This window comes from Panthera tigris, chromosome B1 (assembly GCF_018350195.1).
Source record: "Panthera tigris isolate Pti1 chromosome B1, P.tigris_Pti1_mat1.1, whole genome shotgun sequence".
In the NCBI taxonomy this organism is placed as follows: Eukaryota; Metazoa; Chordata; class Mammalia; order Carnivora; family Felidae; genus Panthera; species Panthera tigris.
Genome location: NC_056663.1, coordinates 109,559,825 through 109,586,394, shown reverse-complemented (window position 1 = coordinate 109,586,394; position 26,570 = coordinate 109,559,825). Strand labels below are relative to the sequence as shown.

General features: G+C 37.0%; 1 protein-coding gene and 1 pseudogene across 2 annotated transcripts in view; one reads left to right on the top strand and one right to left on the bottom strand.

Moving 5' to 3' along the window:
- The window catches only part of ANK2 (ankyrin 2), a 240,429-nt gene that overhangs the window by 116,737 nt on the left and 97,122 nt on the right, over window positions 1–26,570 (top strand). For both annotated transcript variants that reach the window (XM_042984019.1, XM_042984020.1), the window contains 8 exons: window positions 2,946–3,143; window positions 5,320–5,418; window positions 5,585–5,683; window positions 11,105–11,203; window positions 17,660–17,857; window positions 20,766–20,864; window positions 21,478–21,576; window positions 26,349–26,546. In XM_042984019.1, the coding sequence (XP_042839953.1) occupies window positions 2,946–3,143; window positions 5,320–5,418; window positions 5,585–5,683; window positions 11,105–11,203; window positions 17,660–17,857; window positions 20,766–20,864; window positions 21,478–21,576; window positions 26,349–26,546 (1,089 nt within the window). The remainder of the gene's footprint in view (window positions 1–2,945; window positions 3,144–5,319; window positions 5,419–5,584; window positions 5,684–11,104; window positions 11,204–17,659; window positions 17,858–20,765; window positions 20,865–21,477; window positions 21,577–26,348; window positions 26,547–26,570) is intronic.
- On the bottom strand, window positions 20,747–20,959 carry LOC122238159 (annotated as a pseudogene).

Here is a 26,570-nt window from a genome sequence, read left to right as displayed (position 1 = left end):
CTTTAGACTTCTTTCTCTGTTGTCACTTCTCACAGCACTGACAGAACTGAAGTAATCAGAAGAGAATTTCTATAGACTCCTGTCTTCCTATCTACCAATTACGTGAATCTGTCCATATAGTCTTGTGTTCTCTCCTCTTGCTATCGTCTGACACAGTTGCTTGCTCCTCTCTTCTCAAAACACTTTCCTTTCCTTATTTGTCTTCTGGGACATTACACCCCTCTGTCTTTCCTTCTGCTTAGTCTCCTTGCCTGTCGCCTCTTCTCTCCCACGTCACTGAATGTTAGAACCTCCAGAGCTCACTTTGTTTATTTGTCTATCCATACTCACTAAGAAATCCCATCCAGTTTCATCTTTAAATACAACTTATACGCTGATGACACACATCTATGTATCTCCAGAGCTCTATATTGTAGATGTCAACTTACCATTGCTGCATAGATGTCTACTGTGCATCTCAAATTTAGTAAGTTCAAAACTCAGCTGCTGATATTTCCCTCACCCCTACTCCTAATCCTTCTTGTAGTCTTTTGATCTCAAATGATGTTTATTATCCCATTCTTTCAGTTTCACAGGTCAAATACATCATGCAGTGCTTGACTCTCCTCTCTCTTCATATCCTATCACTAAACCTTGTCACGTTTTCCCTCAAAATACCTCATAATTCAGCAATTTCTTAACAGTCTTATTACCACCCCCCTGGTCTAGATCACTATCAACCCTACCTCAATGATTGCAAGAGATGCTAATTTGACTCCCTTTTTCTCATTTAACCCCATTCGGTATATTCTCAACAGAACAGCCAGAGTAATCCTGTTGTCTTAAACCTTCTGAAAGCATCCCAGCTCCCTCCAAGTAGAAATCAAAAAGTCCACCCTGCCTTGTAGGTCTCTTGCCTGAATTGCTCTCCTTATTCACTCCTCTTATTCACGTGTCTTCAGCTGCATTCTGCTCCCTACTGTTCATCAGTCATGCTGGTGGTCTCAACCGGACATGCTTGTATTTGCTTTTCCTCATCCTCAAATATTCTCCCCCAGATGAGCAGGACCAGCTCTCATACTGTCATCATGTCTTTCACCAAAACTCACCTTGTCAGCGAGGCTACTTCTGGCTAGCCTATCCACAGTGCACTCATATACACAAACTCCCTTGGCCATCCAATGCTTTAGTGTTCTTCTTAATACTGGTGGCCTTCTGGGGCACCTGCATAGCTCAGTTGGTTAAGCATCGGATTTCAGCTCAGGTCATGATCTCCCAGTTTGTGAGTTCAAGCCCTGCATGGGGCTCTGTGCTGGCAGCTCGGAGCCTGGAGCCTGCTTTGTTTCTGTGTCTTCCTCTGTCTCTGCCCCTCCCCTGCTCACACTCTGTCTCTCTCTATCTCTCAAAAATAGATGTTAAAAAAAATTAAAAAAAAACAAAACACTGATGGTCTTCTAACATACTATATATTTTAATTCTTATTCTTTTTGAATTGTCTGTCCACCACATGTTACCTCCATGAAGACAGGGGGTCCCTGTCTGTTATGTTTCTAGTTGTACCCTCAGTACTTGATCAGAACCTAAGTAGGTATGCAGTAAATATTTGTGAAATGTAACAAAGAATTAACTGCTGAAGATTTTATTTTCCACATAACTTTTAAGTGGATAAAACCACATTAAAGATTGGTAGACTGTCAGAGACACATGCCACACATCACCCCAGATACTGCCAAGGCCTGAATTTCTTCTACACTTTGCCCTTATGCTATCTCCCCTACAATGCATAAATACCTTCTCATCACCCTGCTCTTCTAAGCTCATTTCAAGAATTTTTTAACATAAAAGCAATAATTATGGGCAAAGAGTATTCAAAAAACAAAGAAAGTATATTAATAATTTCAGAATCGCATACTTCTGCCACCCCAAATCACAAGTGAAGACTTTGCTGTATTTGGTTTCAGTTGTCCCTCATTGTTGAAATCACCTTCCTTGTTGAGAATATCAGGCCTTCAGCACATTCTGGCTTTTTATCCAGACACAGTTTCTACTTCTTTGAATGTAATGACTTCCAAGCTGGGTACTTGGTCAACAATTATTCCCTAGTCACTGTATTTGCATTGCTTATTAAGAAAAGACTCTTTTTTAATGGGCAGATGTTTTCTAATTTAGTTTCTGCCCTAATTTGACGTATTTTTTCTTATAAGCTTATTTATTTAAATTTTAAAACTGAGTGTCTTACCTAAACTGATAATCCTCAGTGAATTACCCTCCTATCTTACATTCCTGCTATTGACCTTCTCTGACAATTAAGACTAATGCTGTTTTGGGCACCATCAATGATGATAAATTTATATTATTTTCAAAATTTAAAAGCTGGAAGGTCATTGGCACATGATCCACATTTGTCTCACACTTTTCAGCCCTTACCTGACTGCTTTCTCCAAGTCCAGTTCACGTCTCATGATAGGAAAAAGGAATTCTAGAATTTCAGAGCAGCACGGATCTAAGAGACGATCAAAATATCTTTCTCTCCTTGATGAACCCACTTTACCCTCCTTCATCCACACACCCCCCCCATTTAGAAGTAAAGAAAATCTTGCAGAGAGATTAATTGAGTGGCATTGGATACAAATAATTTCAGCATCAGCCATCGCTTGTTTTAAATATCTAACATTGCCCTAAGAATTGTGAGAGCCATCTGAATTGCCACACAGTATCATGTATTCATTCACAAAAGATGTATTAATTTCTGTTTTGCCTAAAATAGCATAATTATGAAATTAAATGTTCTCTTAGCTTCCCTCAGCACCTCACACAGTCTACCATACATTTAGATGTCAAGTGGAGATTATTTTTCCCTCTGCTACCAACTGTACCAGATATCAAGAATTGACTTTGCTGTGTTTCACAACCTGGAAGTCATGACTGAAATGTGGACTTGGTCTTGTTGTGTTTTCGATATGCAGAACGGGCTGTCTCCACTTCACATGGCTGCACAGGGGGACCATGTGGAATGTGTGAAGCACCTGTTACAGCACAAGGCGCCTGTTGACGATGTCACCCTAGACTACCTGACGGCCCTCCACGTTGCTGCACACTGTGGCCACTACCGTGTCACCAAACTCCTTCTGGACAAAAGAGCCAATCCAAACGCCAGAGCTCTGGTAAACCTGGCCTAGTCCACATTAACAGAATAGAGACTGAGATCAGTATACCGTAGTGATTGATCAATGGTGCACCAGCAAAGTGTGGTTACATATATGAAGTTAATTCTGCTAAGTTTGTTGCCGCCTACAAGTGGCCTGCCTACCTCATGCCTTCACAGTTTGCTATTAAATGATGGTGAGCAAGGATAGATTTAGGAAAACACCAAGGTACCATTTCCACAACTAGCAAGCTTCAGATAGATATGAAATTTCTGTAGTGGTAAGCACTTTTAAATGGAAAATAGAAGTTGAAAATAGGAAATCACAAAATAAATTCTAAACACCTCTATGCCAAGTCAGAATGAAAGTGTAGAAAAGTTGAATGTTATTAATCTCTATTTGGGGAAAAAATGGTTTTAAAGTGCTGAGTAGGTTTGACCATGTTAAGACAGGGTAAAATGTAAGCCTGCAAAGAGTTCACTTAGAGAATTTCCTTACTGACCTGATTCCCCAAACACAGTCTAATAGAAAAGTGATGCTTAGCACTTTCCTGCTTCAAGAAACATTTCATGTAAACTATTATGGGAATTGGTCAAGAGAAATCTACAAGAGGCTGTCCCTAGAGCAGCATATGTATTTCCCAAGGTCTAATATTGAATAAATCTTCCTTGCTTCACTTATATTCTAACAATAATCGTTGGGAGTATTAGGCATGTACTAATTTATGCCTCTTGTTTCCTAATTCTCAAACTAAAAGCAAGCCTTTATCCTATACATGTACATGGTTTATGCCAGTTAAATTAGTCTTCAGATAATATTTAAAATGAGAGAGTGCCATGAGAATTATTAAACAATAAATCTTATTTTTATTAGAAAATTTTCCATTGGAATCAATTTATTCCTAATTGCCCAGGAAGCAAATATATTTTTAGGGTTATATGAAATTATGTAAGGATATTTATTTTCTTATAAGGAGGAAAATACTCACTTTCATTTGGATAGTGGTCAATAAGCTTATAAAATATTACACTCATAATTAAAAATCACTTAAGTGCTACACATACATTTGGCTATTTATACCTGGCTTACTACATAACTTATAAATGGGAAGTGACTTGAACATCGTGAAGAATAATAAGTCATTAGGTTAAGTAAGACAATATGCTTTCTTGAGAACTGCTAGTGTAGAAAAATATTGACTGATGATCAGTCCCCATTCGGACAAGCAAAGTAACTAACTGGCAGAACAGACATAGCCATTCTGTATGTAGGGATCATTGTTCAAATGATAATTGTTCAAAGGGATAATCGTTCAAATAAAATTATAATACTTACACATAAGGGTTAAGCATGGGACTAATTAACAAATTTTTATGTAATTGCCCCCAATTCCTACACATTGCCTAGTTTGGAAAGTTAAAAACTGTCTTAGAGACATCTCCACATTCATTTGCCTCAGAGATATCTTATTCCACTAATTCCAGAAATTCTCCATACTTGTCTTGAAAACATTCAAGAACTTAATAATCGTATCTTTATAAAATGATAAAATTGAAAATGTTTTAATGTAAGAAATATAACTTCTGGATATAAAATATTATCAGCATAATGATTTCTGCTAATACACAACAATTCCTTATAAAAATTTCTTAATGGAAGATATATAACTTTTGGATGTAAAATTATTAGCATAAATAATGATTTCTGCTAATTTGCAACACCCCCTGCCTGAAGATGTTAGCGAAGCTGAAATATTTGTTGTAGAGGCAGTCATGCCTGTAGAGTTTTGAAGTCAAACAGATGAACAGTTTTTATGCCCTAAGAAATGGTCTTTCATCAGAAAAATAGATGTTTACCTTCCATGCACCTTCAAGCCATTTCATCACCTGACCAATCAGTATACTTTAAAACATCTCTGAACTTCTGGTAAGGAGGCCCATGCAGTTTTCTTTACTTTTGTTTTTCTCTGTAACCACACGAATAGAATTCTATACAGGCCCCCCACATATAAACAAAGTTGGGGGCCTACGGGAGCACACACCACTTTTCTTTCCAAATTTCCAACACCTACAGCATTTGAAAAAATGGTAACATTATGTGACGATGTAACATTATTGCCTGCAATGTGCCAGCATGGAGTTGCGTGAGGATCGTTTCTGCATGTTTTCAACTAACTTGATTGTCTTTTGCACAGAATGGTTTTACTCCACTGCACATTGCCTGCAAGAAAAACCGCATCAAAGTCATGGAACTGCTGGTGAAATATGGGGCTTCAATCCAAGCTATCACAGAGGTAGAAAAATGTTTCAGCTTGTCACGAAACATTCCTTCTCTTACTCCTTCTTTCCCTTCCTGTCCCCCATCTTCTGTCCTCTTTACTCAAGTGTTATTTATCTGAAGAAGTCCCCAAAGCCCCCACTGGTGCAGAGGAGTAAAACTGCTGTTGCTTTGTTTCGCAGTCTGGCCTCACACCAATACATGTGGCTGCCTTCATGGGCCACTTGAACATTGTCCTCCTTCTGCTGCAGAACGGAGCCTCTCCAGATGTCACTAACATTGTGAGTATGGCTTGGGTCAGAATAACCACAGGGAGAAGGAGCGAGAGGAAAAGAGAGTCTGGATGTGTGTAGGGATGTCCGTGTGTATGTCATCATAGGTAGAGCAGCCGAGTTTTGAGAAGAGCCTCCATAATAACAAGTTATTAAAATAATCACCAGACCTTCGCTGAGAACAATTGTGTTAGAAAATAGAATGTAAGCTGTGGAAGCTGTTTCAGCTTCCTGGTGCAGATGGATTAAACATGCATCGTGAATCCATTTATTAGAACAAAATACATTCTGAAAGCTCCTCAGAATGTGAATGAATGATTGGTTGGAATAAAATCTTAAGGACACATTCTAGTTGCTTGAGTGAATTGTAGTCCAGGTAATTTTGATTGTCATATGAAGTCAGTACCACAATGACTCATAGCAGATAGTTAACCAGAGATAGACCCATATTATGGATTTTCATTTGATATCAGATTCTTCCTCTTTCAATAACATGGACTTTTCATTTTCTAACCTCACTTTGATTTTTCATTTTGATTTCATTTTGTTTGCTAGAGTGGAGCCTCTCTTACCTGAAATAATTATACCATTATGACTTTTTCGTGTATCTTGAAATGAATGTTGATCTCCAGACGTTTATTCTGCCAGGGACTACTGGATGTCCCAGAATTCTTCTGCCTAATCTGAATTAGGATTTTAACTTCCAACTTCCTTATGTTTCTTTAATTTTCTTGGAGTCTGCCACTTTAAACTTTGATCGTTGAATGCAAAATTTCTCCTTACCCTGCACAAGGTGTAGTCAGTATTTAGAGCTCAACAGGGGGCCACTGGAATATTGAGATTTTTTTTAAGTATACGATAGAGATAACTCTCCCCCAATAAGCATCAGTGCTTATTATTGAGTCATATTTTCAAAAGCAATTGATTGACTACCGTTGTTAAATTTTGGTATATCATTCCATTTGAGTTGTGAAACAGAATGTTTTCATTTGCATTCCCTCTCACTTTCTCATGTCTTTGCATTTTACACACTATTTCTGTGCTAAGTTTCTGATGCATGGACAAAATCCATGTGAGATGAATTAATTTGGTTTAAATATTATTTAATACTCTCTCTTTATATTATTTCCCAATTGGAGCATAAAACCATTAAATCATTGAAATATAGTCTATGTTTATATTTCCCTAATTATAGCTTATTGGTCCGAAGGTAATAATATCATAAATTAATCTTTAATTATTCCATTAAGGATAAGAGTAATTTAAAAACATGCCAATTTGAGTTTAATTTCTAGTTACTTCTTAGAACTTTAAAAGTAATCAACATCCTTTTCTGTGCAGAGATGGTGACCACCTCTCTTTTTTAAACTGAGACCTGTATGAACCAGTAACTTTCAAGGAAAGTGCTCTGTATATTTTCCCACTATACTGTATTTTCCGTATTTACATTTCAATGCCTTCAGGAGCAAGGAACAATGGTGATACTGTGTTAAATTATGTTATCATAAGAGTAACATATATAAGTATATTCTATGTGATGCTTTATTGAAATCCCCTAGGTTAATATTTTTGAGGGGAGAATTTTATAGAATCTTCAAAGAAACTCCACATGAAATGGTTGTGTGATTCTATGGCCACTGTTAATTTGTTTCTTAACTGACCAATTCCAAACCATTTGATGGTTATGGATTTATTCCATATTCATATGCTCCCCTCTGCAAAAAAAAAAAAAAAAAAAGAAAAGCACTATGTAGGCTATGTGTAGATTTTCAAATAAAAATAAATAAAATATTAATCAAAACAATAAAAAAATGCTCGCATCCTTTAGGCTGCGAAATCCCAATTTCGGTAATTGTAATATCAAACTAAACTTCAACATACCAGTCACTATAAAGTTCACTTTGTTTTATCTTCTCACTTGTCTCTTACATACTCTTTCCCTTCAGTTCCCTCAAAACAAATACTTGAGAGGCACCTGCTAATGTAATCCTCTTAACATGTTTCCTAGTTGTTTTTTTGTTTTTTTGTTTTTTGTTTTTTTTTGTATTAAATGTCCTTCAGGGAGCAGACACCATGTAGATAGATAGGGTTATCAGATAAAATACAGAACTCCTGGTTAAATTCGAAGTTCAGATAAATGACAAGTAATTGTTTTTAGTATAAGTATGTCCTGTGCAATAGTTGAGACATATTTATCTTAAGATAATTATTCATTGTTTGTCTGGAATTCAAATTTAACTGGTCATCCTGTATTTTTATTTACTAAATCTGGCAACCTACATTTAGAGGAATTTCATTTCTCTAGCAGTGGGATGCCTGTGAACTTGTGCATTCTCAGGACATGAGGATATAACTACTGGATCCAAAACTCTGTGCAGATGAAGAAACTGTGTGAACCCTGACTGCCTGCGCGCTGTGTGAGAGTTGGTCATTTCCTGACCCCAAAGTACCCCACCCTTGGAGCCTTTGTGTGTTGCCTGAAATCCTGTTGCATTTTTGAATGTAATGCTGTCTGTTGTGCTTTGATGCTTTCCAACTGATGCAGCCAAAGTGGAAGTCAATGTAGCTGTCGGCCAAATCAGTTTTAACAACTGAGAAGAGGGGCATGAAAAATTTAGTACCTGCTTTGGACATGAGCGTACCCATTCTCTTGCCAGTCTTGTTTTTGTCTCAAAATTCATTCCAAGTGTGAGATGTACCAATAACTGAATCACGCACAGATATTATTATTGCAAAGCTTCCTTTCCGGAAAGCTCACAAATGCACTTTGCACTTTAAAACCTGGGAAGTGGAACTACCAGTTGTAATACATCCATAATCCAAAGTATCCGTTGACAACCATGGGAGTCGAAAACTAAGCACTTTGGGGTCTGTCCAGAGTATGGTGTGAGATATTACCAAGTTTTCGCATATAAAAATCAATGAGTTCACGCCAAAGTTCACACTTTATATTATGTTTAAAAATTCCCCCCAGTACTTGAGGTGAATTAGTTTAAGATAAAGAAAACAAGGGTGTTGAATAAGATGAGGTACCCAACAATCAAGAAATGGAAGTCATTAAAATAATATACGCCTTCTTTCATTTTTTTTGTTTATACTTATGTATAAACAAGGGTAATATAAATATAAAAGGGTTAGGGAAATGTACAATAAAAATCAAGTACCCCAGAGTCATTAAATAAGAAATGAACAAGACCATTGCTTTCAATTGGAGAGCCGTGTGTGTATGTGTGTGTGTGTATATATATATATATACACATACATATATAACTTTTCTTTGAACATAGTGTTTAATATTTTAGATTAGGTTTTATATCTAACTCATTGATTTTAAATATATAAATATCATAAAAATAACTCATTTTAAGTATAAAATAAAATAAGGTTATTGGAAATATTAAGACTAGTATTGGAAACATTTTACATTCTGAAAACTCCTTATTGATAAAGTTTGGCTTGTAAACTAAACATATAAATCCATCCATAAGTAGGAACTCATGACACCGTAACTTCTTATAAGGAAATTTATTTTTGTCTTTATTTCTACTAACATTAGTAAAATTGCTATACTTCTGTTATTCTTAGAAATAGAATAAAGATACGAGGGCTTTTTGTGATTGTTTAATAGTTAGATCTTAACTTCATCTATTTAGAGACAGGTTAAGTGATATAGAAAACAAGTTTGAAATCGTGGGTGTCCAAAGAGGAAAAATCTTGCCATACACCCAAAGGTTAAGGACAAATATTGCTATTCCAATAATGTGTTTTATGAGACAGCACACTTCAGATGCATTTACTTTACAAAAGTCAAAACTTGTCATCATTAAGGCCATTAGAAGATAAGTGAATCATCAATAAAACAGAAAAAAAAATAGAGTAGACATCCAGGTTAATGCTTTCAAAATCAAATCATTTGAAATGAATTTTTCATAACTTCATAAGGAATGGGTCTCTGATACTAGGAAATAAAATGAACTGTGAGCTATGTGCCAAACTTAAGTTGTGCAAGGAATCAGAAGAAATGATTCACTGGAATTTGTCAGAAATATGCAATTACCACAACCAACTTAAGATCAATTGCATTTCTTTGGAGTGGTTTACTTTACATAGTTGAAATCAGCTTTATTTTCTAGAACAGTTGTGGTGACTAGAAGTAATCCCTTTTATTCCAGTGTGTTGGTTTTTTATAACTATAAAATCGTTTGGAAGAATGAACCCCTGCCTTCTTCAGAACAACACGGGGTTTTAAAATACGTTGATTAAAACAAACAAACAAAAACTCCTCTCTCACAGGCAGTACTTAACAAAGTTTTCGATGACAAAAACCCTTTCATCTAACCATCATCCTTCATGCTGCAACTTAAGCTACCATTTCCTGACAAGTGTGCCCTATCTTGATGTGCCATGAAAACACTTGAGGAATGACCTGATGCCTGGTGCTGCCCACCTCAACAGATGACGCTGTTAACAGTTGCTTTACTCATCTCTTGGTAGTTCTCTCAAATAACCGTCTATAATTAAATATGCTCATTAATAATAAATAGGGGACATCCGGGGCCAATCACATTTCTTATGTGAATAGCCCTCATCTAGCCTCACAACACAAAGACAAATTGAATGTAAAAGAGTTTATTTTGGAAGTAAATTTTGAATTCTGAAAAGGAATGACTTATGTATAGTACAAATGATGTGATTTTTTTTTTTTTTGCACTGTGTTGACTTGATCTAGCATGTAGAGTTTCTCCTTAAAATGGGGTCAAGTTGTAATCACATAGTCAAGTGTGACAATGACAGATTTTAGGTTTGAAGGATAAAAGATAACACCTAAAGTATTTTTTTAACGTTTATTTATTTATTTTTGAGAGAGAGAGAGAGAGAAGAAAGGAAGGGAGGAGGAGGAGGAGGTGGAGGAGGAGGAGGAGGAGGAGGAGGAGGAGGAGGAGGAGGAGGAGGAGGAGAGAGAGAAAGAGAAAGAAAGAGAGAATCCCAAGCAGGCTCTGTACAATCAGTGCACAGCCTGATGCAGGACTCAATCTCACAAACCATGAGATCATGACCTGAGCCCAAATGAAAAGTCAGATGCTGAACTGACTGAGCCACCCAGGTGCCCCTCACCTAAAGCAATTTAAATTATGCCAAATTAACTATGAAGTTAAACCTCAGGGTATACCGGATTTTGGGGTAAGTTCACTTGTTTGTCATGGACTGAAAAAAAAAAACCTAAAAAACATTTGTTTTATTCTTATGAAGATGGAGAAGATACAAAACTGTATTGTTTCAGACTAAATAATTATGAAATAATTATACCTTTTCATAGATTTCCTAAACCTTTGGATTGATTGCTGAATTTCACAAACAGGCACATTTTCATCCTTGACCATTCAGAGCAGTGAATTTACTTATGACTCAATGGTCTCTGTTTCCCGGCAGCGTGGGGAGACTGCATTGCACATGGCAGCCCGGGCAGGGCAGGTGGAAGTGGTCCGATGCCTCCTGAGAAATGGTGCCCTTGTCGATGCCAGAGCCAGGGTACGTGCTGGTGCCGGAGGTTCTCTCCTACTGCGTGCATGAGTTTCACCTTTATGACGGAATGCTATTCTTCATGTCCCTGACTTGGAAATGCCATGGATTGTATGCAAAAGTATCAATTCAATAGCAGTTTTACAGGCAAAAAAGGAAATGGTATAGTAAATATACACAATGGAAAATGCACCCCAATTTCAGAAACATTAACTTTGAAAAAAATGTATAATTTAGTCTCTAAGAAATATAGCATTGACTAGCCTAATAATTTTTTAACCTATGGAAACACTTTTACTTATATCTCTTTTCATGAATTTAAAAAATTTACCGTATTATAGACATAGTATGCGTATTAAAATATATTTCATACAATAAGCCAATCAAATTGCCACAGACATTCCTTACTAGTTACTTACAGGCAAATTATACTCAAAGTTTTAATGTTGTACATTTATCTCTATTATTTTCCTCCTTTCTATCATGAATTATACTTTTCTCCTTACTATGATTTTACGTATTTAGACAGTCTGCACTTCTGTGATTCCAAGTAGAACAGTTGGGGTCTCGAGGTTACTTGATCAGATTCTCTTGTTTCTAATTGCTTCAAATCCCTTCACAGCTTGATTTTTCCTTCCTTCCTTCCCTTTTTTTTTAATTCACTTCCCATTTGCTTTTCTCACCTTCTTCGTCTACACTGAATATGCTAGTAATTTTTTATCAGTGTACTATACCTTCAATTTCCTTTTTCACGTCGTTCCTTTAATTAATTAATTATTTATTTATTTTGCACTAGCATCTTTGGGATTCTCTCTGCTTCAATATTTGAAGTACCTAAGCTAGAACTCACTTCAGCTTGACTTGTACCATCATGACTCCCTTTTAGAAATGGTATTGTATTAGAATGAAAACATCTGGCTGGAGTCCTTACACATTGTTATTTCAGGCAAGTCATTGCACTTCTAGGTCCTTAAAATATAAAGGTTGGACTTGAAACTCCTTTGCAGACTTCCTTAATATTCTCTGACTCTATGAACTTAATAGAATTTTTTCCACAGACCTTCATGAAAAATACAGTGAAACATGGGCAGCCTTAACATTACTCTTGTCCTTCTGGATTTTATCTGCCTTTTTATCCATTGTGTGAGCAATGTAATTTATGTTCTTTGGTAATCATCATTGGTATTTTATGTTCTTATATATTTAGAGCTTTTGTTATCCAAACTGTATTCTTCTCTGCCTTGGCACTTTTCTTGTTTCCTCTCACCCCCAAGACTTTTTTTTTTTTTTTAAACATTCATTTATTTTTGAGAGAGAGAGTGAGCACAAGTGCCTACGAGTGGGAAAGGGGCAGAGAGAGGGGGAAAGAGGATCCGAAGCTGACTCTGTGCTGACAGCAGAGAACCCAGTGTGAGTCTTGAACTCACCAACTGTGAGATCATGACCTGAACCTTAGCTGGATGCTTAACTGACTGAACCACCCAGGCACCCCTTCCAAGACTAGTTTTTAAGAGCAGTTTTAGGTTCACAGCAAATTGAGAGGAGGTTACAGAGATTGACCATATACTCCCTGATCCCACACAGGCATAGGCCACCCCGTTATCAACTTTCCCTATAGGAGCAGTACATGTGTTAGAATTGAGGAACACACATTGACACATCATAATCCCCCCAAGTCAATAGTTTACATTAGGGTTTACTTTTGGCGTTTCACATTCTGTGGGTTTGGACAAATGTATAATGACATGTATCCATCCTTATCATACAGAGTAGTTTTACTGCTCTAAAAACCTTCTGTGTTCCATCTATTCTCATTTCCTTTCAAGCTTACCTGGCATTAGTTATTAAAAATACACACACACACACACATATATATATATACATACATATATATATATACATACATATATATATATATATATATATATATATATATATATATATACATATAGTTAATCAATGCACTCTGAGTATCATGAACTTCAGTATTTTTACCAGAAATGTGGTAATATTTTTAGTAAATATTTGTAATCCATATTTAATAGTAAAAGGGTTTCCTGTTTATCTCTCAAAATTAAACTGCTTAATATCTTTCTATATTCAAATTTAATGTGTTCTATTTATTTTATTTTATTAGAGAAAGAGAGAGCACAAGCAGGGGAGGGGCAGAGAGAAAGGGAGACACAGAATCTGAAGCAGGCTCCAGGCTCTGAGCTGTCATCACAGAGCCCAATGCAGGGCTCGAATTCGTGAAGCACAAGATCATGACCCTAAGCCCAAGTCAAACGCTCAACCAACTGAGTCACCCAGACACCTCTAATTTATTCTATTTTTAAAGGAAATTTGCTTATTTTCATATATCTTTGCCATTTTTTTGTGTTATCAATTTTACCTGTTATTTATCACCTTATGCTTTTTTGGGTACCATCTGCAACCCCTTCCTCAAAAACCATGGGCTACAGACTCTTTACTGTGAAATATTATAACATTTATGTATGTGTTTATTTTTACACGCAAATTCCATCAATTCTATTGTTTTGCTTCTCTTTTGCAACTACGTTTAATGCCATGGTCTACATATATAAACATCTATAATTTTTTATTCCTCCTTATTTAAGTATCACATTTTATGACCCTTTGTTTGTTTTTTCAACTCCACCACCTACCCTAGGATGCAAGTGAAATTCCTTTCTTATAGCATCCTTCTGTGGCGGACAGGAGAAACTGCCATAGCCTTATATAAAGGCATGCTAATGAAAGGTCATTATGCATGACATCACCTGGGGATCTTGTTAAAATGCAGATTGAACTCAGTAGGGCTGGGATGAGGCCCAAAATCTGTATTTCTAAAAACTCACAAGTGATGCCCATGTTCCTGATCCTGGGATTATGCTGAGCAGCAAGAAGTTATGGTTTTCCTTTTCACATGTTCTATTTTAAGTTGTACTTTCACCATGAGTTTCTATTTTTATTTAGCCCTTTAGGTTTCCCTGGAAATCTTTGATTTAGTTAACATTTGTACAGCGGTTTATACTTCATAAAGTATTTTAACACAAATTATCTTCTTCAACACACAGAACAACCCTGTGTTGTAGAGTGGTTTAGAGTTCTAAAATTCAAAATGTTGCCGTCTTACCTGAGGTCATGGAATTAGAAAGGATGAGAAAAAGGTTCCTCCTTGGTTCTGTGTCTTTCTCCTAGGTTTTCTGTGCTCACATCATTATCTCCGTTTCAGATGTAAAGGGAGCCCTTATCTCTTTCATCTAAGCAAACAACAGGATTCTAATTAGTCACATTTCCCACCTGTGCTGTTCACTACGGCCAGGTTATCTTATCAAGCCTGGGTTCCATGCCCATTCAAGAGGCGGGATGAGATGATTGGCAGTCCCCCCAGAGCCACGTGTAGTGTGGGATGTCCCCTTCCCCCAAAGGAGGGAGGGAGGGAGGGCTCTTCCCAGAAGAGTATTGAACAGAAAAACCAACATCTATCTGTTCTGTTTTACCTGCTGGTTTCCCAGCAAGCATACACACATGCCTGCGTTTCTGAAAACTCTCTCTGTTAACCTAATACATTGCTTTATAATTCACTCTGTGTCAAAGGGGAGATGGTCAGCAGTTAACACTCAGGTACTACACTGAACTCCAAGGGCAAGTTCTCTGGATAGTCTATACTTCTTAATCAGGTTTGGAAATAATATCTCCTGGTTATATAATCATGGCACTACTCCTAATTTATAATGAAAGAAAAATCATGTACTCACAACAGTATCTCTCATTTGAAAAGTGCAAGCGGCATACTCTCTTCAACAGTCAAGAACGTAAGGCATATTTTGCTGGACAGACTGGGAAGCATGGACTACAGTGGCATAAGTTCGTCAGTCAGTCCATATGCTTGCCCTCAGACGCTGCTCTCATCAAGGTTCTTCCTTGTCCCGTATCCTCCATGGACATGACCGAGAGAACCCCTGGAGCCTGCCCACTGGGGAGCTCTCTTGCTTTAGGTGCCCATGTTCTGTTGGCATTATATGGGGGGCTGACATTTGCTTTAGGGATTGAGCAATAAGAAGGCCCCTAGGCTTAAACTCACTTGAAACTTAATTCACCTTAAAATTTTAGTCAGCTCCCAGTTGATTAGGTTCCTGGGAATCCTGTTAGCTAAGAACTAATAGCAGAAATTTTATCAAATCTTTGAACCTTGTCCCAGCCATTACTGTTGCTGACCCTTGGTAAAGGAGTTGGGGCTCAGCAAGTCTTCCTAATTTGGGAAGACTGTAGCCTGTGGTAGTAAGGCAGAACTCATCTCTTCCTGGTCCAGGCTGTATCACAGTCAATGACACTTTATGATGAGGGAATAATTATTGCCCCTTATATTTGAAAGAGGCCTAGAGGATCAAGCTAACCCTCCCCCCTTTTAAATCTCTTTCCATCAATATTATTTTCTGTGCTTTCCCAATTCTTTGCCTTGGCTTGAATTAACTTTAGCTTGGGACAGCAAATTCAACTCTTGCAGTTCAACAGGGAAATAAATAATTCTGCAAACCTTAGAGGTCTTATATCTCTAGTTACCATTGGGAAGTCTTTCTAACCAAATTTGTTTGTTCTTCTCTTTTTCACTTTCAGATAGGACTGTACCAAAAGTTGAAGAAAGTAGGCAAGACAGCTTATTTCTTAACTTAAACAAAAACAAAAACAAAATGAAGGAAACAAAATCAAGTGCCTGAATGCTCTGTAGTCTGAGAACCAAAGGATAACTTAACCAAATACTTGGCTGTTACTAGCCCTAGATTAAGATGTCCTCATTGCCCCAATTCTTCCACTCACTCATCAAGAACACCTTTTAGATTATGTCACTTGCAGTACCCCCCTCTATCAAATTGTTGGGCAGAAGTGCAAGAAGGGAAACCCGGAAACAACAGATATTCATGATAGCTATTCTCAAGTTCTTCAGTTCTTTTATTGTTGTTTTGCTCTCCATTTATCCTCATAACTCAGTTTTCCCCATTTGTCTAATTGCTATATATTTAAAAACAGTTGTATCTTCTGAAGTGTTGCAGTCTCCTTTCCTATTGAGATTCGCTTCATTCTGTTAGTTTCCTCAGTGGCCAATGTAACTGTGTCTATTTCTGTAGAATGTATAGAGGAATAAATATCTTTTGAATCCAATGCCTGAGTTCAAGTCCTGTTTTAATAGCCTGGTGACAATCCTGGAGAACTACTTTACTTCCTCTTCATCTCAGTTTTCTAGAAAATGATACTAATACTACATTTTACGCCTTCTTTTCAGGTCTTTTGTAAGAATAGGATCAAGTATGCATCATACCTGAAGGAAGTTTATAAATTGCAATTTTTCAAAAAATTCCAATTCTCTTACTAAAATACTTGTATTATTGTTATTTATTATTTACTTTTCATCACCCTGAAATTCATACAATGCTATTTCCTCTCATCCTGAATACTTCTTTTTTCTGGTACTTTAAGACACTGCATTTATTTGAACAGCTCTTCCCCCACTCTATTATATCTTTTTTCCATTCATTCTTAGCTCAGTATGCTGGCCCAGATTTTCCTTCCTCACTCTGATTATGACATGCCTTTGGACAGATTGTAAAGATATACCTTTTTTCATCACTAAGATTATACTCAACTTTCTTTTTATAAGAAGATGGCTTGGCCTTGTTCTCTTAACACTGAAATGAAAGCATTTTTCTGACTACACATTAGAGTCAGGTGATTTCTTGAGCCTCCTCCAACCTATCCTCCCTATTCATAGTACCAACTATGTCTTCTCTGTGTTTCTAAATGGAAAGCACTCGGCAAATAGTTAACCCCATTTGCTTCTTGCCAGAGTTCCATTTCATCTTTGAAGTCCTGGATCCAAGTCCCAGAACTATATGCAGTGTTTCCTGGAACAGCATTTTTTTAAAAAATCAGATTATGATATCTTCTTTTTATGCAGTCCCTACTTGAAGAAAATGACCAGCATTTGTATCCTTGGCTTGTTTGAGTTAAGTAAGAACAGTTTTCCCTGGATCCCTTTTTTTTCCTCTGGATATAGTTCCCAGAATAAGTACTGTCTCTTAATGAAAGCTTTTGGATGAGAATCTAGGTCTTAGGCCTCTGGACTAGATTTTTTTTCTTACTCAGAACCACGAGTTGGTTTGTATTTAAGCATTAGTGGGGGCTAAAGCCTTAATGAGTTGAGAAACATGTGGGTGTGCCCCGGAAACAATGACCAAGTTCATGAAAGTACATACTTCTAGAAAAGTCTAAGGAAGATTTTGTGACCAAACAAGTCACCTCCATAATACAATATACCATAAATCATGGTCAGAGTAGTAATAATATCCTTTTGGCTAGGCGCTACTAGAAATTCCAAGAAGACATCAGGAAACATCTGAGTGAAATATGTCATCCGTGAAGTTTGGCTTGTTTTGGCACTAATTTTTTACTTGACTTGAGTTGTAGGAGGAACAGACGCCTTTGCACATTGCCTCTCGCCTTGGTAAGACAGAAATTGTCCAGCTGCTTCTACAACATATGGCTCATCCAGATGCAGCCACAACAAATGGGTACACGCCCCTGCACATCTCTGCCAGGGAAGGCCAGGTAGATGTGGCATCAGTCCTCTTGGAAGCAGGAGCAGCCCACTCTTTAGCTACCAAGGTAAGGGGATGGCTCCATGACAACATGGACCGGGAAGGATCTGAGTCAGGATTCCTCTGTTCTACTAGATAGAGTATCAAGAAAGGTAGATCTCCTTTAGGCCTCTGACTTCTTCCTATTTAAATATTTTAGATTCATTTTCTATATCATCAAAGGGGATTGTGAAATTCCATACCATACCTTCAGTAAAGAGTGCTAGATTCCATCTTTCTAGTTAGTATTGTTTCTAATACAGGTATCTAGTGCTTTAACTGAGATTTTTTCCATAGAGCAAGGGCCACTTTCTCTTCTCTTTCCATCATAAAATGTATAATGTAGTCCCAAGAGAAAAAATATAAGATTCTCAAATACATTGAACTAGTATTACTAAAGAAGAAAAACATTGCATTAAATTGGCAATACTGTATTTGCTAAGAGTTTTAGTACTATCTAGAAGTTTACCTCACTTGATCTTGCAATTTTCTAACTGTGGTATCAGCCAGTTATCATTCCCATTCTGCTGTCTAATATTTATAGGCTATATTCTTGCCTGGGTATGTACAGTCTCTAAATAGAGCTGTGCTAGAAAATCGCTTCATTAGTTGTGTATTCTTTGTGTATGCCAGCCTGAATTTGACTTATGTTCGGAGTTTCATGCCGGGGCAGAATAATTTTTCTCCACTTTATACATCCTATTTGAAATTCACTCTGTGGATGTGACTTAGAATAAAACACAAACACACTCAGCTAATCAGTGCTAAAGAAATTGGACGAGTACAGAAGAGTAGGGAAATGAGACAAGTTTAGAGCCTATCACAAGTGTGTTGCTTGCAAGGCAAAACAATTCCCATGAGTACAGCAGTGATTCGTATTATTTAAAAGACATTTTCAATTTACTCATAGTAAATAAGCATAAGTACTACATCTGAGGGAGAAGTATGAACTGGAGTAGTATTGTCGCATCTGTTGTACTAGCAGAAGGGGCAACCGCTAGCTATGACTTAATCTGGTTGCCTGTGGCATGTTTTCAATGTAAGAAATTGATACCTATTCAAATGATGAAATCTGAAGAGTTGCCAGGAACTTAAAAGTCATTTTTTAGAAAAACCCAAACCCAGAAACTAAGCAACAAACTACTAATAGCAACAACAACCACCCAAGAGAGACCCAAGAGAGACTGTCTCGTCAGATGAAGGTGGTAAATAATTTCAAGTATCTAAAATATAGAAATAGAGGATAAAATATGGTGCCTTCCAAAGTTGTTTAGGATTTCAAAAATATGTCTAGAGCAATAGTAAAGTGCAGCAGTCAAATGGAAGGGAGTATTAAACTGATCAGTTTAACAGTGGAACTCACTGGGGTTCTGATGAATAGTTGACTCATCATCATTAAAGCTGTTGGAGTGTTTATACATATCAGAGGGTAAATGAAGTCCTGATGAGGTTAACATAGGGAAAAGAAGGAATGTGTGACTTGAGATGCTTTCCAACCTCTATTTTGTGATTCTACATTAAAGATTCTGTGTAGTTTTGTCTGGTAATAGGTTCCAAATTTATAAAGGGGCTGGATCACTCTTCCAGCAGGACTTTAAGGGTAAGGCATTTATTTTTCTTCCTTACCACATGGTTTTTTTCTCAAAGGATTCTTCTTCATCCTGATTGTCACCCCAACCATTGTGTGCATTGAGCAGACGGAGCACATTAACAGTAAATGTTGGCTTAAATGGGCTAGTGCAAGGAGGAGGAAATACTTCCTATGTTTGTCCCACATTTGGAGAAAGTGAAAGACTCACTCTCCTCCAAGGACTTATTAGTGCCAAAGGGTTCAAAAAGAAATAACAAGAAAAACAACATCTTAAAAGTAATTTGTGTGGTGACACTGTGAACGGGCAATATTGTTTCTGGGGAGATACTCTGTATTGCAACGAAGGCTTAAATGCTCCCAAGGATAAGCTATATCTTACACCACCTACCGCAGGCACATTTACTTTGTGTGTTGTACAGGCCCTGGTCAGCTTTAGAATTCTCCCACTCCACTGTAGTGCCAGAAGAGCATGTGGCTAGACTGTCTGGCCAAGAGGATGGATTTGAGATCATGGTGTAGGAACTGTGCCATCCTTGAGATCTGAGCCCAGCGACTTGGCTGTTTTTGTAACACACTGCTAATTACAGAGAATGGCATTAGTCAGGCACATAAGTCATTGAATCTATAAACATGGGTAAGAGAGCATTCTTTTAAAAAAGCTTTACACTGTGGTGGGTTTAAAAGTCTGATGTCAATCAGCTCAACATTGTGCCAGAAGTAGAAGTGTATTTTACAAAAGGAATTGGTCTTTTATACAGCGCAGGTCTTCTGGGAAAGGGGATAACAGGATGGGAGGTGCTTTTTAGTAGTGAACATTTTTTTCTCTGTCAACCATTTATCCTGCTATTTCTGCAGAAGATACAAATCAACTGAATCACAATAATATTTTTTTTTTACCATTGCTGTTGAAATATCCTAAAATTTAAATGAAGAAATTTGGAATTCAGGTATTATAAAGAGAAGGCAGCTATTGTCTCAGTCCTATTAATTTTAGAGACAAGAAAAAGCCAAGCTCCTGTCTACATCCTGCCCAACTCACTAACGAGAGCCATTTTAGGGACACTGGTAGCTTTTATAAATCCCAACCCCATAAAGTCAAATTTCAGTTTCTAAGCCCTCAAAATAAAGTTTGTTTTGTTCAGTCTATTAAGTCAAACTCTTGTGCGTTAAATTTCCTTCTTTTTTTCTAGTCCTTGTTTGTGGCTCACAGATTTAATGCTTCTCATTATTTCTCCCAAATAGAGAGCCCCGATATAGTTTGCTTAATATGTTAACAAATAAAACAAGTTTTGTTAGGAGTCACAAAAATAAATATTACATTTTACTTTTGTTCTTCACATTCCAGAAAGGTTTCACTCCCCTGCATGTAGCAGCCAAGTATGGAAGCCTGGATGTGGCAAAACTCCTCTTGCAACGCCGTGCTGCCGCAGATTCTGCAGGGAAGGTAAACGTTTTTACTAATACGTGACATTTTTCAATTAGCTATAACCGCGCCTTGGATAAACCTCATTGGCTACGATACTGCCACTGCGCAAAGCTAATATGTGACATTTTTATAACTCAGTCAAGTTGGAAGCTTTGGAGATCTGTGCTTCAGGATATTTTTCCCACTCTCCTGAAAGGAATATGAAAGCAACTGATGAAACTATGCCAAATAGACATGATGGCTCTCTGTCCGTGACCTGTCCACATACACACCAATTTAGAAGGCATTTAAAGCTGTGCCTCCAATGTATGTTCTTGTCACAACAGGGCCCAGAACATCTCTAAATTTAGAAGAGCCCTTGCAATGTTAACGTAGTAATTCTTGCATAGCATTTTAGACTTCTTTTTATGGTGGATATCAAGATAACCTGTGCTAATTTAAGCTCAACCAAGCGTTTTCAGTTTTAGCTAAATTTCTAATATGAAAACCATTAGGCATTTATTTGATTTTTTTATTGACCATATTAATTAATTAACACGGACTTAATATACATCGGTTTCCATGCATTTTGGTAGCTTCAGGGCAGCTAACGCTAATTTATTAATGCTGAATTTAAACACACCCTTTACAGAATGGCCTTACCCCACTCCATGTTGCTGCTCATTATGACAACCAGAAGGTGGCACTGCTGTTACTGGAGAAAGGTGCTTCCCCTCATGCCACTGCCAAGGTGAGGACCGCAGAAAAGGGTTTACAGATACAGGGTATAACTATAATCTGACCGCACGTGGGAATTTTTATTTTTTTAAATTTTAATTCCAATATAGTTAATGTACAGTGTTATATTGGTTTCATGTGTACAATATAGTGATTCAATAATTCCATAAATCGCCCAGTGCTCATCATGACTAGCGCCCTCCTTAATGCCCATCACCTGTTTCACCCATCCCTCACCCATCTCCCCTCTGGTGACCATCAGTTTGTTTTCCATAGTTAAGAGTCTGTTTCTTGGTTTGTCTCTCTCTCTCTCTCTCTCCCTTTTTTCCTTTGGTTGTTTGTCTTATTTCTTAAATTCCACACATGAGTGGAATCATATGTTATTTGTCTTTGATTTTGCTTAGCATAACACTCTCTACCTGCATCCATGTTGTTGCAGGGAATTTTTTTTAAACACATGCTATGGTATAATTGCAAGTAGTTCTAGTGATAGTAGCTTTTGATATTGACTTTTTAAAAAATTTTCTACCAGTTGCTTCCACAAAGTCGTTTAAGATTTTTTACCAGTCAGTATAGATTAAGGGGATGTGCCTACGAACCAATAGAGATGACTCTTATTGCCAACACTCTGTTTTAGAAACTGAAGTTTTGAATTTTGAGAAATGAAACCTCATAAAGGCAGATAGGTTTTTTTCTTTTCCCCTGTAAACAGCGTGTTCTCCTATAACATAACCTTTGAATTGTTCATTCCTTTAGACTTCAATTTTTTTATTGTGGTATATGTAAGACTCTTTATTTCTTTTTCTTTAAATAGTTCATCCATGTCAACTATAACATACATCCTTTTAAGTCCCTAGGCTAGGAATTCCTTTTTGGTGTACATGTAGCACCAATTTCTGAGATGGTCCCAACTAAGACTTGTACCTATGGATAGGGCATCTTTCGCCATTGGAGCTGTCCCTTATTTACACTGAAAATACACATGAATGTCATATGATACATAAAGTAATCATTGTACCTTTCATTAATTCATTCGGCAAACATGTATTGAGAACATATTAGGATTTATTTAAAAAGAAAAAGTATTTATTTTGTTAGGAAAATAGTCATGTAATGTTAGATGACACAATAAAACAGCGCAACCACCATTTATTAGCCAAGCACTGTGCCTACCACTTTACATGCAATATCTCATTTAAATTCATAATACTCCTTTGAGATTGGTGTCATAATAATTTCTATTTTACAAATAAAGAAGTGATATTTGAATAGGTTAATTTGTTAAAAGTCACATGACTAAAAAGCAATAGAGCTAAGATTTGGCCTAAAGCAATTTGACTTTAGAACCAGCACTCTTTTTTTTTTTAAGTTTATTTATTTATTTATTTATTTATTTATTTAGGTAATCTCTACACCCATCATGGGCCTCAAACTCACAACCCCAAGATTTAGAGTCAGATGCCCAACCGACTAAGGCACCCAGGCGCCCCTAGAACCAGCACTCTTAACCACTAGGTCCACTGTGTCCCAAAGCAGTAGAGAGAGAATTAGTCTACTTCTATTATACAAATATGTACATATGTACTCACATGTCTATTTAAATTACATAGTTATACATATATAATAAAATGGGATACATTATATAAAAAGTATACTCTGTATATTATATATTTCATATATAAGTATGTTACATATAAATATACACAACTTTGTACATATAACTACACATATGTCTACATATATATTTATACATTATATATGTATGCATATTTTATTGGTACAAATATACACTAACAATAAAATACTTAAACTATCAAAAAAGGAGGACAAATATTGATAATTATGCTTATCATTCTTATTCCTTGATACTCTTTTCTTAGTAATCTCATTAATTCTGTATTTATTTGATGTCTTTCTTCCTGCTAGATTATAAATACTTGAGGACAGTAATTATGTAATATTCATTTACATATTCCTGAATTACCTCATACAGTATTATGTGGGTTCTCAATACATTTAAATGAAAGAATGAAGGCTAAGAAACTATTTCAATGGAATAAAAAATATCTGCTCACTTAACATGCCAGTATTTTTTTCATGAACTTTCCAGGCTGGCCATTATCAACATAGATATGAAAGATTTCATCAATACCCAACAATACTTTAACTCTTCCTATGTATAAAGAAAGGATTGTGGTAAAACATTGTTCTCCTCCCAAAGAGACTCTCAATCTACTTGGGAGAGAAGATCTAAATTATAAAATAATCTGTATGGTTTTGCCAGAGAGACAAATATATCCCTGATGTCTAGCCTCTATGGTGTATGGTCATAGCCACATGCATGGAGTCCAGAAGACCAGGTAGAGCAATCCTCTGCTCTGGAGTTCACAGTAGGATGGGTGTTCAGGAGACTCCTCTGGCATCTTCCACTCATCCACCCCCGCCTGTCAATGAGCATGAGTCCTCTGGGACTACTCCAAAAAGGCTTCTTAGTTTGGACCTTCACTCCCATCTCCACTTTTTTTTTTTTTTAATTTTTTAATGTTTATTCATTTTTGAGGGGGAGAGAGAGAGAGAGAGAGTGAGCATGAGCGGGGGAGGAACAGAGAGAGAGAGGGAGACACAGAAGCTGAGAGAGAGAGAGAGAGAGAGAGAGAGAGAGAGAGAGTAAGCATGAGCGGGGGAGGAACAGAGAGAGAGAGGGGGACACAGAAGCCGAAACAGGCTCCAGGTTCTGAGCCGTCAGCACAGAGCCCGACGTGGGGCTCAAACCCATGAACCACGAGATCATCACCTGAGCTGAAGTCGGAGCTTAACCGACTGAACCACACAGGCACCCCTCCCATCCCCACTTTTGACTATTCACTGCAACCACCTGTCCCAGCCTCAGACATAATCTCTTGGGCCTTAGAATCTGTTTGCTTCTTTCTACCAGAGCCCAGAGCTTTTCTTAGTTTTTATTGGATTTTTTTTTTTTTTTTTTTTAGTTATTTGATTCCAAAAAATGTCACTGTACATGAAGTATGAGGGCTCTTCAGATCTTTTAGGTCAAGTATCTACTGGACAGTCAGATCTCTTATATTGTCAAAATTGACACTCTCTTTGATGATCTCTTATGTTGTTTTGATAAAACCTGCTGTTCTCATCCACATAAGTCTCTGACTTCCTAACCTTGGTAAATTTATTCTGATAATTCATCTAATTTGCGTAGAGCCTATGTGCAGGGATGGGAGATGTTTGGATGGAAGAAAATACACTACAGTGCCAAAAAAAATACTAAACCTATATGGTCCATAAAAATTTATGTGTCCTTTAAAGGAGCTCTTGGTTCTAAGTGCAGTGTTCTAGAACACCTGAAGCATCTGGGACCTACGATAATATCATGAAAAGGCTTCTAAGGAGAGTTGCCAGATTTCCTCAGCAGCTGAAAGGGAAATATCATTTATTTGAACTGAAAGAGGCCTACTTTTACTTGGAGAAATGGGGGGGCAGAGTAGGTAGATAACATAGGACATTGAGGAACAAGATTCGATGATGGCATATAAAGACATTTAAATTCTGAAAACTACTTCTTATTTTTTGGTTCCCTTTGCAGTTAGGCTTCAGGAAATAACATAACCTAAAATGACCTCTTAGAATAAACTCACAGGAAGCAATTGATCGTTATGTGGCCTTTACCTTCGTTATAACACAGTTAATGTCAAAACCACCATTTCTACCTTTGAAAAAAGAAAAGGAAAGGGAACAATATAGGTTCCAGACTTACATTTGTTCCACGGGTCTGTTTGTTGTTTCTTTTAACCAAGTATAGGGTTTAAGGTGTAGCTCTTGTCAGCAAAGTCTGAATTCCTCTGGTCCTCTCTACAAACTCCCACATAAAACTAGTAGCCTCATGTTTCTATTTTTGAGCTCACAGGTTATAGAGGCAATGGAAGATCTAGGATTTTACCTGGCCACAGGATTAATATAAGCTAGTTTTTTTTTTTTTAAATATCTTTTCCATTAGAATGCAACCACTTAAAGACAGGGATTGTATCTTGTCCACCTTTATATCCTCACACTCTGCCTGGCATGTGCTAGCTACTTACTAAATAGCTATTGAATAAGTAAAAAGTACAATCCAGTTAGAAGCATAGTCGCAGGAGTGTTATAACAAATATACAATATAAAATATACAATATAAAATTCCATTTTATTCTGTACTATTAAAACTGTATCCAAAGCATAGCATTCAGTTCTGGGTAGCACAGTTCAAGACCAGTGTTGACAAACTAAAATCAGTCCAGAACAGGTCCTCCTTAATGGAGAGGTCTGGAGATGGGGCTTCTATCAGGAATAGTTGAAGGACTGGGGAAGTTTAACCTGAGAAAGAAGAGTAAAGGGAGACATGAAAACCATTTCCAGGTATTTAAAGGACAGTCATAGGGAAGAGGAACCTGGCTTATTTTATGTTGCTCTGCAGGAGACAACCTATATTATAAAAAGAGATGTTAAGCTTTGGGGTTTTTGTATCTATACCTGTCTTACAGTAGAATGGGTGCCTTTTGATGTTGGCTGTAAAGATACGAGTGGGTGTTGTTGGATGGGAACTTTAATGGGTAAGAATCTAGATCTACTGTAAGCTCACTTTTTAACTTTTCTATTGATTAGAGATTCTTATTTCCTATTGAATATATATTCCTACTTGAATATATATGCAAAGATATATATTAAGGCAAATGTTAAACTTACAATGTATATATGTTTTTGTTTTTGTGTTTTTGTTTTTTTGTTTTTTGTTTATAGAATGGCTATACTCCTTTACATATTGCTGCCAAGAAGAATCAAATGCAGATCGCTTCCACACTCCTGAACTATGGAGCAGAGACTAACATTGTAACAAAGCAAGGAGTAACCCCACTCCATCTGGCCTCACAGGAGGGGCACACGGATATGGTCACCTTGCTTCTGGATAAGGGAGCCAATATTCACATGTCAACCAAGGTATTCTGTTTTTGCCTCTTGTTT